At 38.1% G+C, this 11,981-nt stretch overlaps 1 protein-coding gene across 2 annotated transcripts; it reads right to left on the bottom strand.

Moving 5' to 3' along the window:
* Positions 1 to 255: 255 nt before the first annotated feature.
* Positions 256 to 3,283, bottom strand: LOC113687942 (uncharacterized). Of its 2 annotated transcripts, none has more exons than XM_072048432.1 (6): positions 3,097 to 3,283; positions 2,931 to 2,971; positions 2,345 to 2,673; positions 1,710 to 1,809; positions 1,445 to 1,614; positions 256 to 1,143 (listed from the first exon to the last, which is right to left on the bottom strand). In XM_072048432.1, the coding sequence occupies exons 3-6, from the start codon at positions 2,453 to 2,455 to the stop codon at positions 631 to 633; spliced, it is 894 nt and encodes a 297-aa protein (XP_071904533.1). In that variant the 5' UTR covers positions 2,456 to 2,673; positions 2,931 to 2,971; positions 3,097 to 3,283; the 3' UTR covers positions 256 to 630. The 2 variants fall into 2 exon arrangements, with proteins under 2 accessions (XP_071904533.1, XP_027061286.1); XM_027205485.2 differs by having other exon boundaries at positions 2,345 to 2,508; positions 3,097 to 3,278.
* Positions 3,284 to 11,981: the final 8,698 nt, after the last annotated feature.

Below are 11,981 nucleotides of genomic sequence, written 5' to 3'. Positions count from 1 at the left end.
ACCACATAAGCAAAACACAACTGACTAAGCCTCTTTAAGTTTAATGCCAGAAACAACCCAGGAAGCATATACCCAGGCATGTTCAGATCCTTTGATGCACCTTTTCTAATTACTACGAGACATCATAAGAAGCACAATCAGGCATGTTCAGTTCATTTAATGCCTTTTTTTTAAGGATTAGTAGATAGATATCTCTACTTAGCCATGCTGATGCTATATAACAAAAGCAAGCAAAGGTGTACTAGCCTGGAGCACTAGTTCAATGCAAGCTTAGTTAAAAAGGCTATAGATAATATTCCTGTCCATTACTAACAAATATCTAGGCAAATCACCAACTTCACACCAAAAACAAAAACAAGAATCTAGGATAATACTCCTTAGAAGTACAACTCCAACAGAAAAGCTTCTAACTAAATCACAAGTGACGAGTAATGTCTAGCTAGAAAAAATAGTTAATAACATGTCTAAATTTGGTTCTCTAGTCCACAGAAGCACGCTACAGCTCTGGTGATGCTCTTCTATATAGTGTCTCCCCGCTAGTGCTTTGATTATCTACCCAAATCTGAGCCTGAAGATGCAACCACCAAGAGACCTGAGTGCAACTCCTACAGGAAATGCTTAAGGAGAGATCTACCTGGCATAGGGATGATAACGCCCACCACCACTATAGCCTGCTCTACTTCCATACAAACCTCCTGAACCACCATAACCAGCACCAGGGCCAGAATCATATCCAGCACCTGCGCCAGCTCCAGAATAACCGCCATAACCACCTCCACGGCCATAAGCACCTAAGCCACTCCCACTATAGCCCCCACCAAATCCCCCGGCATAGGAACCATAGCGGCTAGAATAGCCAAGTGAAGGCTCTCCCCGATACCCAACATAATCACTACCACCAAAGTCGCCATAGCGACCAAATTCACCGCCGCCATTATATCCACCATAATCACCATACCTACCACCAATACCGCCAAAGGACCTATAAGGGGCAGGGCCAAAACCGCCACTGCTAAAACTGCTATACGAGTTGCCAAATCCACCAAAATTATCACCATATGGACGACCCCTAGATTCACTACCATAAGCAGAAGCAGGTGCTGGGTTTGAGGGTTTCTTTGGTTCAGCCTTCTTGATCTCAACCTACAACAAAGAATCATGTTAACCTAGAATTTCAACCTGCAGATTAATCTGAAAACCAAGCACTAAAGAAGTATAACTAAGCAATGAGAATCCTACTGCCTATCCTCTCATAGAACTGCTTAGTACTCAAACAACCAGAGACAATTGAAAATAGGAAACAAGCTAATGCAAACAGCATTTTTTTGAAATTCCCCCATGAGGAAAATTTCAAATTGATTTTGCTTGTAACTTGGTTTATTAACAGCACATCTTCCAAACCAAGTACATCGGATATCATATCAAACCATTGGACAAAACTCACCTGAGTACCTGCCATGTCAATCATATTTCCATCAGATAGTAAACTATCAACAACTTGTTCATTGTCGAATACAACGAATCCAAATCCTCGAGAACGTTTTGTGACATGATCTCTAATGATCTCGTGCTCCACCACTTTTCCATACTTCGAGAAGAAGCCCTTGAGCTCATCTAAACCATAATAGGTTTCAGTTTAAACACAAAATATATTAGTCCAACACAAGATAAACCAGTCTAAGCATTATGATACTCCGAATCCAACATACCTTCATTTACAGAAGTAGGAATTCCACCAACAAAAATTTTCTTTGTCTTGAAGTCCCTAGATTCAGAAGATCCTTTTGGGATGGTTCTTTTAATTTCAACCTGGCAATAACAGCAAAATTTGTATATTCTGTCAAACCCACAAGTCATGCCCTCTTAGATCACAATGAACCACTCCAACAAATTCACTTTACCCAGCATCAAACTAATTGCAAAAAAAGATATCAAACACAAAACATGAACAGAAATTACAAGGCTACCCAAAAATACAGTCAATAGAGAATTAGGAAAAAAATATCTGTAGGGACTACAGAGGATCCTTGAATCCATCTCTGCCCTTCAGATGTATCAATATATCATGAATTACAACTAGTAGTAATGATAAGCTTCTCAACAAATGACTTTAAAGTATAGAACAACAAACAGTAGAATAATATTTTTCCAATCATGTTCCCCAAAAAAAGGAGTTAAAAACACTTCTCCGGCTTCTTGTTTTGAGTATAACATCATAGCAGTCAACAAGTGAAAGAGTTCAGCAGACATCAGCCAGTCAGACCTCAGAAATATGAATAGCAACAATCTACATAGGAACTAAACTACAGTTATAGAGCTATAAATGATGGTCAAATCCACTCACTTGTTTCCCATTGATGATATGCGTTTCAGCAATAACAGTGTCAACAACAGCAGGATCAGCATAAGTAATGAAACCAAAACCTCGAGGCCGACCTGTGCTCCTATCCTTCATTATCACTGAGTCCGTTATCTCCCCATAGTTGCCAAAGTACTTGACGAATTGGTCTACAAAAGAAACGGGTGTCACAAATCTACACTACTATAATAAAGATCAAAACCATTTCAATATTACTGAATCCCAATCAGGGTAAGTTTTTATTCCCAAGAAGAAAGACGGTGAAAAGCAACTTTCTGCTGATAGCATCAACAAGCCCACACCTAGGCCCTAACCTATATACAACACAAAGTTGGTCAACACAAGCAGCTTAAAAAATTAAACCACCCCGCAAAGTACAAATTTACACTAATATACCATAAAATCAAAACCAAGATCACTTCAATATTACAAAACCTTTTACCCATAACATCACCATACCCAAACCCATACAACACAAGAACACAAATACCCCCAAAAATTCATATATACAAGCATATACATGTACGAAGAACATCCAAATACGATTATGTCAAAAAAGACGAAAAATTACCTAGCGTAGTATCTTTCGCTAAACCTCCGATGAAAATCTTCCTGCAATCGATAAGAGAATAAACACTTCAACCAATTCTGCAATTGAAACAAATTATACCCAAAATAAAACCCTAGAAAGCAAAATAAGTACACAAATAAATAGAGAGACGAGGGGAAAACCAAACCCGGGGCTAGCGCCATCGCCGAAGTCAGATTTCTTAGACCCCATAAAAGGAGATGAGTTCTGCGATATGGGTTTGGATCTGAGAGAGCGCGGAGAGAGGAAGCTTTCTTCCTTTTTCCTCTTCAGCTAGGGTTTGTTGCCTCTGGGTTTTTGGCTTTTCTTTTTCGGTTATTGTTTCGGGAGACGATATCGACTACTGGCGAGCGTGGTGTTTATATAGAGAAGAGGAGAAGAGAGCCTCTTCGCCGCCTATGCTTTTGGGTGGACAAAATAAGAAATAATAATCAACCCCCAAGAATTGATTAAAAAAGAAAAAAATGAAAAATGAAAATAGTGTTCGATAATTAATAGTACCAGTTAAGGGTGTACGCGAGCTAAACCGCTCAAGTTGGTCAAAAGGTTGGTTCAAACTTGGTTTGATCAAATTCCAATTCGAGACCAAGCTTCTCGTTCCGTATAATAAGTCGAATTCAAGTATCAATAGTAACTACTCGAGTACTCGAGAACTTAATCAAATACTTATATATTTTAATTATAAAATATAGAGGTTGTGAGGACCCGAAAATTTTCTTATTTTATTTTATTTTACTGGCTTAATTAATTAATTAATTCGACTATTTAAAATTCATTTATATGGAAAAACGCCTCTCTTATGTTTTTAAAGCGTTTTGTCAGAAAATTACTTTTCGAAAATTCACATCTCTAGCTGGCCAGTTCCAAGAGTAAACTATCTACAATCGAGATTCCTACCTGGCGTACTTATCTATGATTCTCAGATACCATGAAAAGATTTAAGGCCTATAACACTTATGATTCATAGTTTATGCTTGAACAAGCACTTAGTCCTTCATATTTATTCATCACTTAGCCCAAACTCACTCCTCGTAGAGACACGCGAAGCAGGCTCTGATACCAACAGTGACAGCCCCACCTCCCCCTAAGGCGAACCAAAGGGTTCGGCGGGCCGCCTGCCCAACTCTCGCTGGGACTCAGTTGTTCACCACAGTCCTCACTTAAAACCTGAATAAAATCACAAGAATATATACATTGCTATCTCAAAAGGGAGTACAAACATCGAATATACAAAGGTTCTCAATTCTGCATACATCCAACCCGTGCCAAACACTAGGGCGAGAACCATTACCAAACAGAGATCTAGCCTAAACTAGTCTATACAAAACTCCCGTCCTGGCTCGCCTTCCCCGGTTAAGGAAAACAAAACTAAAAGAATGAGCTAAAAGCTCAGTGAGGTTCCGAACACATAATCAAACAATCAACCCAATACATTAAACATAGAGTATCAATAATTCGAGAAACATTTACAATGGAAAGCGATAATAACATATTCATTAAAAGGATACGGGCTCATAGGGAGCCATTCGTTCGTTCGTTCGTTCGTTCATTCATTGTCCTGTCATTCCCCTTATTCCTCCAATCATTTGAAAATGCATTTTTGTAGGTAAAATCCTCGTTCGTTCATTCATTTCATTCACCCTCTCCTGGACGTTGGCCAGGCTCCACCCGACAACAAGGTAATATTCGAGTATACCAAATATTCACCCAGGGTCACCATATCGCCCGACCGAGTCCGCTTCTGACTCGAGTCGATCGGTAACGAAGGGCAGGGCCCAATTCAGTCAAAAGGCTTACATCCATTCACAAGTAACGTTTTCATCATTAAATCATTGAAAATTTCACACTCATTTAGGTCGAGTGCGATAAAGTACACACTCGCCTAGAAAATTCGTTTTGAAAATCCTTGAAAGCACTTAACAAACAATAATAACAAGCCATGAAGTCAAGAAAAAATATAACAAACAAGGAACACTCACCTATTTACACAAAAGAACGTCCAAAGTATTCCTCCGGGTGATACCCTCAATTACCAAGGACCCCTAATATAACCAAGAGAAACTATCACAGTTCATTCATCAAAAGTTTAAGTAATTCATAGAAAATCTAAATGCTTACTAGTGCAATACATAAATATGAGTTTTAAGGTAAAAAGTGTATAATTAGATTAGAGGACATTAGTAACTAAGAGTTTTCCCCCAAATCAAACACAAAATCGTACCAAAAAGGTTTTTAGAAAATTCCATTGAAAATAAATTAATAGTGCCACTTCAAAATACGACCGGATATGAAAAGACAGTGGTTCAAATTTTCGTAAAGCTCTTCGTTCGGTCTGAACCTAACTCATATGCAAAGAAATAACGTATAACAAGTGTCTTGGGTAAAATCATATGAAAAGGAAGCTAAACAAACCCTAATAATAACCAAGAGAAAATTTTACAGTTAAACCCTCAAAGTTTAGGTGAACCAAAGAAAATCCGAATATTTACTTGTACAAAGTATAAATATAGTTTTGGAAGTGAAAAGAGTACATCTACCTAGCCCTCGGGTGCAAATTTGGCAGCACGCCCTTTGTATTTACCTATTTTTCAGCCATTTATGGCTTTATTTTTCCTCAATCAGTCCCAAAGTCATTCACAATGTAAGCTCGTTATAATAGCCATTCAATAGGCTCAGAGTCATATAAGTACAAAATCAAGTTAGGAACATGTGCGGAAATGAAGTTTAAGTTGGTAAACAAAAGACAGATTTGACGTCGCTTAGCATACCGGACACAACCGAAGCTATGCTTATCGGATTGGGGTACAATTTATACCGTTTCGAAGCTAAGACAAAGATATACAACTTTGATGAAAACCACTCAGTCCAGTTCGTAGTGTAGCTAGGTCAGAATTTCATATTACAGAAGCAGAATCTCACATTTGGGTTAGTTAACCATACTATGCGTAAACGACAATAACTCAGGCTACCGAAATCCGATTGAGGTGTATCTTATGGCGTTTCGAAGCCAAGACATATACCTATATTTATTATGAAGGCCTCCAAAGCTAAATCATGCATTTTCAGAGTCAAAAATTGAAATCTCCACGAAGACGGAAAACTATCCGCGAAACAGGGCTTATGGGCAGTCAAGGGTATTTCAGTCATTTCACATGCTACAGCCCTCTGATCGACCTGAAATTTTACAGACAGCTAGATAACTCAATTACCAACAACTTTCATGTTTTGGGCAAGGGCTGATTCGGTCTCTAACGTGCCCAAATAAATTCGGTCAAGACAGGGCAGATTTAAAACCCTAAACCTGAAATTTTCGCACAAAACTGAAATTTTCCGCAACCAACTACAACTAACATATAAAAGCCTCATTTTACACCATATCAAACCATTATTCATGGCCAGCCACTAATGATCATTTAAAATCAGAAAAATCCCCAATAAATCTAAAATTAAACTAATTCTATCTCAAACCATAAAATCTTCCATAAAATAACATACTTAGCCACTACAACCCACTAATTGACCATTATTAGGAACAAAAGTAAGTTTCCAAGCAAAATACCTTAACCCCTCAAAAAATGTAGTAGCTTAGTGGTTCCTTCTCCAAAATAACTCCACCAAGACCTTGATACACCCTTAGCAAGTCACCTTTGTGGACTAATTCAAGATTTAATTGGTTGGATTTCCAGTTATAAGCAAGAAATGGAAGATGAAAGTTGAAGCACTCTTTTTTTCTCTCCCTAAGAGGTTTGGCCCTCTCTCTCTATTTTCTCTTAGTTTTTGCTTTGTATTTCTTTTGATTTACTAGTTTCGAAGATATTTAAACCAATGGTCAAAGTATGCTTTTTGTCCACCAATCAAATTTGAGCATAAGAAAAGTCTAGAAGCTCTTAGATTACTAGTACCCTTACTTTGCTAATCCTCACACTATGGCCCCCAACAACTTCTAATCTTTGCAATTAACTCTAGCACCTTGTATAATAATAACACTTAGCACAAAAATCACTTAGTCACCAAACTTATATCGCACTAGCGGGTCCCACGTCTATAACGCACTTCAAATTAATGTACACTAACTCATACTGGGAAAAATGATTTTAAAGCCGTACTTGCTTGTAAAAATGCATAGAAATTTTAATATTTTCAAGGAAATTATAAAATGTAGGCAAAGAAATAAAATAATGTTGAGAAAATATGAAAATTTTTAGGGTTCTCACATTCTCCCTCCCTTAAAGAAATTTCGTTCTCGAAATTTTCCTATTAACGGGATCCATCAAAATCTAAAGTAACCAATGGCTTGTACCTTCTACGTCCTCAGAAGAAACGAGGATCTTCATTCCAGTCCCTTCTCCATTTGATGGTCCAGGGTTGGTCTTGGTTGGTTGCTGGGTTCCTTTCTTTTCACGCAATTGAATCGGGCAATTAACAATCCGATGCTTGGCGCTCCCACAGCGCAGACATCTTCCCCCTTTTTTCCAACAACCCACCTCAATATGGTTGGCTTTTCTACAATAGCCACAAAATAGAAAAGGGATTGAGGTTTGATCTCCTTATGAGGTACCTCGCAGTGGTCCTTCTCCACTTGGGTTTCCTCCTAAATATCTTCCTTAAGTGTCTCCAAAATTTTCACACCACCCGCTCCACGACCCATCCTAGCGAATGGCCTACCTCGCTCACCCTGTTCTGGCATTAGACTTTCAAGAGATGCACCCCTTTTCTTTGCATGGGAGATCTTCACTTGTGGCCTTGCAATTTCTATCCTTTGAACTTTTTTCGAAACCCCCATAGAAGTAGTGCTTTGTGCCATTGCTAAGGCCTCCTCGAAAATCAACTTCGTATTTCCTTTTTAGCTCTATGTTCTTGTGCAAGAGTTCAATTTTCTCTGAATACTCGTGCTTCCATCGCCCTTCTCAGTACTCGGCTAGTCTCCTTTGGACCTCTATTTCGTCTCGAAGAACTGCGATTTTCTTATACATATCAACCCAATGTGCCATCTCACGGAGTTGCTAGAACTCAGATAATAGCCTGCCAGGCAAAACAATGGGTCATAATAAGTTCCTAAGTACAAGCGGCATTCTCGGTCCTTGTCTTTGTTCAGCTGTTGTTTCCCTTTCTTCTCTTGACTCTTGGGCTCGCTTAGTTCCACGGCCACGACCATGTCCACGCCTACGTCTCCCATCCATATATATATTTTTCCCCCCATACCCTTTTTTTTTCTCTCTCTCTTTTCCAAAAAGTATTTTAATGGATAAATGCAGGAAGTTGATTAAAGTAACTAAATTCTAACACACCAAATACACAAATAGACATATACACACATAACACACCATATATCAAAAAGACAGATGGTCAAATACACACATACATATCAAATTAGACAGATAATCATATACACAAGTACACAAACTAATGTCATGTCATAACAATATAAGGGCAAATCAAAAGAAAATGCGATATCATCCCTGTCTCAGTTAAATAACCCCGTCCGGTCTCTCACGTCACTTACTAGCCAAACTAGATGTTCATTGACCTCTTGTACTCATTTTAGCCAGACAAAGCCTATTCATGTTCCCAAAATGCAACTCTCAAATACTTAACATCGCCTCAACTCTAGAGTACTCGGGCACAAGAATCCGAAAGAAGACAATTCACATCTCGAGCTGGCCAGTTCCAAGAGTAAACTATTTACAATCGAGATTCCTACCTGGCGTACTTATCTATGATTCTCAGATACCATGAAAAGATTTAAGGCCTATAACACTTATGATTCATAGCTTATGCTTGAACAAGCACTTAGTCCTTCATATTTATTCATCACTTAGCCCAAACTCACTCCTCGTAGAGACACGCGAAGCAGGCTCTGATACCAACAGTGACAGCCCCACCTCCCCCTAAGGCGAACCAAAGGGTTCGGCGGGCCGCCTGCCCAACTCTCGCTGGGACTCAGTTGTTCACCACAGTCCTCACTTAAAACCTGAATAAAATCACAAGAATATATACATTGCTATCTCAAAAGGGAGTACAAACATCGAATATACAAAGGTTCTCAATTCTGCATACATCCAACCCGTGCCAAACACTAGGGCGAGAACCATTACCAAACAGAGATCTAGCCTAAGCTAGTCTATACAAAACTCCCGTCCTGGCTCGCCTTCCCCGGTTAAGGAAAACAAAACTAAAAGAATGAGTTAAAAGCTCAGTGAGGTTCCGAACACATAATCAAACAATCAACCTAATACATTAAACATAGAGTATCAATAATTCGAGAAACATTTACAATGGAAAGCGATAATAACATATTCATTAAAAGGATACGGGCTCATAGGGAGCCATTCGTTCGTTCGTTCGTTCGTTCATTCATTGTCCTGTCATTCCCCTTATTCCTCCAATCATTTGAAAATGCATTTTTGTAGGTAAAATCCTCGTTCGTTCATTCATTTCATTCACCCTCTCCTGGACGTTGGCCAGGCTCCACCCGACAACAAGGTAATATTCGAGTATACCAAATATTCACCCAGGGTCACCATATCGCCCGACCGAGTCCGCTTCTGACTCGAGTCGATCGGTAACGAAGGGCAGGGCCCAATTCAGTCAAAAGGCTTACATCCTTGCACAAGTAACGTTTTCATCATTAAATCATTGAAAATTTCACATTCATTTAGGTCGAGTGCGATAAAGTACACACTCGCCTAGAAAACTCGTTTTGAAAATCCTTGAAAGCACTTAACAAACAATAACAACAAGCCATGAAGTCAAGAAAAAATATAACAAACAAGAAACACTCACCTATTTACACAAAAGAACATCCAAAGTATTCATCCGGCTGATACCCTCAATCACCAAGGACCCCTAATATAACCAAGAGAAAACTGTCACAGTTCATTCATCAAAAGTTTAAGTAATTCATAGAAAATCTGAATGCTTACTAGTGCAATACATAAATATGAGTTTTAAGATGAAAAGTGCATATTTAGATTAGAGGACATTTGTAACTAAGAGTTTTCCCCCAAATCAAACACAAAATCATACCAAAAAGGTTTTTAGAAAATTCCATTGAAAATAAATTAATAGTGCCACTTCAAAATACGACCGGATATGAAAAGACAGTGGTTCAAATTTTCGTAAAGCTCTTCGTTCGGTCTGAACCTAACTCATATGCAAAGAAATAACGTATAACAAGTGTCTTGGGTAAAATCATATGAAAAGGAAGTTAAACAAACCCTAATAATAACCAAGAGAAAATTTTACAGTTAAACCCTCAAAGTTTAGGTGAACCAAAGAAAATCCGAATATTTACTTGTACAAAGTATAAATATAGTTTTGTAAGTGAAAAGAGTACATTTACCTAGCTCTCGGGTGCAAATTTGGCAGCACGCCCTTTGTATTTACCAATTTTCCAGGCATTTATGCCTTCATTTTTTCTCAATCAGTCCCAAAGTCATTTACAATGTAAGCTCATTATAATAGCCGTTCAATAGGCTCAGAGTCATATAAGTACAAAATTAAGCTAGGAACATGTGCGAAAATGAAGTTTAAGTTGGAAAACAAAAGACAGATTTGACGTCGCTTAGCATACCAGACACAACTGAAGCTACGCTTATCGGATTGGGATACAATTTATACCATTTCGAACCTAAGACAAAGATATACGACTTTGATGAAGACCACTCAGTCCAGTTCGTAGTGTAGCTAGGTCAGAATTTCATATTACAGAAGTAGAATCTCACATTCGGGTTAGTTAACCATACTATGCGTAAAAGACAATAACTCAGGTTACCGAAATCTGATTGAGGTGTATCTTATGGCGTTTCAAAGCCAAGACATATACCTACATTTCTTATGAAGGCCTCCAAAGCTAAATCATGCATTTTTAGAGTCAAAAATTGAAATCTCCACGAAGACGGAAAACTGTCCGCGAAACAGGGTTATGGGCAGTCAAGGGTATTTCAGTCATTTCACATGCTACAGCTCTCCGATCGGCCTGAAATTTTACAGAAAGCTAGATAACTCAATTACCAACAACTTTCATGTTTTGGGAAAGGGCTGATTCGGTCTCTAACATGCCCAAATTAATCTGGTCAGGACAGGGCAGATTTAAAACCCTAAACCTGGAATTTTCGCACAAAACTGAAAATTTCCGCAACCAACTACAACTAACATATAAAAGCCTCATTTTACACCATATCAAACCATTATTCATGGCCAGCCACTAATGATCATTTAAAATCAGAAAAATCCCCAATAAATCTAAAATTAAACTAATTCTACCTCAAACTATAAAATCTTCCATAAAATAACATATTTAGCCACTACAACCCACTAATTGACCATTATTAGGAACAAAAGTAAGTTTCCAAGCAAAATACCTTAACTCCTCAAGAAAGGTAGTAGCTTAGTGGTTCCTTCTCCAAAATAACTCCACCAAGACCTTGATACACCCTTAGCAAGTCACCTTTGTGGACTAATTCAAGATTTAATCGGTTGGATTTCAAGTTGTAAGCAAGAAATGGAAGATGAAAGTTGAAGCTCTCTTTTTTTCTCGCCCTAAGAGGTTCGGCCCTCTCTCTCTATTTTCTCTTAGTTTTTGCTTTGTATTTCTTTTGATTTACTAGCTTCGAAGATATTTAAACCAATGGTCAAAGTATGCTTTTTGTCCACCAATCAAATTTGAGCATAAGAAAAGCCTAGAAACTCTTAGATTACTAGTACCCTTACTTTGCTAATCCTCACACTATGGCCCCCAACAACTTCTAATCTTTGCAATTAACTCTAGCACCTTGTATAATAATAACACTTAGCACAAAAATCATTTAATCACCAAACTTATATCGCACTAGCGGGTCCCACGTCTATAACGCACTTCAAATTAATGTACACTAACTCATACTGGGAAAAATGATTTTAAAACCGTACTTGCTTGTAAAAATGCATAGAAATTTTAATATTTCCAAGGAAAGTATAAATTGTAGGCAAAGAAATAAAATAATGTTGAGAAAATGTGAAAATTTTTAGTGTTCTCACAGTAAGTACCATACC

Source organism: Coffea arabica, chromosome 5e, assembly GCF_036785885.1.
Source record: "Coffea arabica cultivar ET-39 chromosome 5e, Coffea Arabica ET-39 HiFi, whole genome shotgun sequence".
NCBI lineage: Eukaryota > Viridiplantae > Streptophyta > Magnoliopsida > Gentianales > Rubiaceae > Coffea > Coffea arabica.
Note: the sequence above shows the minus strand (reverse complement) of the source record. Positions and strands in the feature narration are given on the sequence as shown.

Bases quoted from the DNA above. Each gene is read 5' to 3' on its own strand.
- LOC113687942 (XM_027205485.2), bottom strand. From the start codon at position 3,140: ATGGGGTCTAAGAAATCTGACTTCGGCGATGGCGCTAGCCCCGG. The intron at 2,509-2,930 runs GTAATTTTTCGT...TTTCTTTTGTAG, and splicing joins AGCGAAAGATACTACGCTAG to ACCAATTCGTCAAGTACTTT. The intron at 1,810-2,344 runs GTGAGTGGATTT...TGTTATTGCCAG, and splicing joins ATATCATCAATGGGAAACAA to GTTGAAATTAAAAGAACCAT.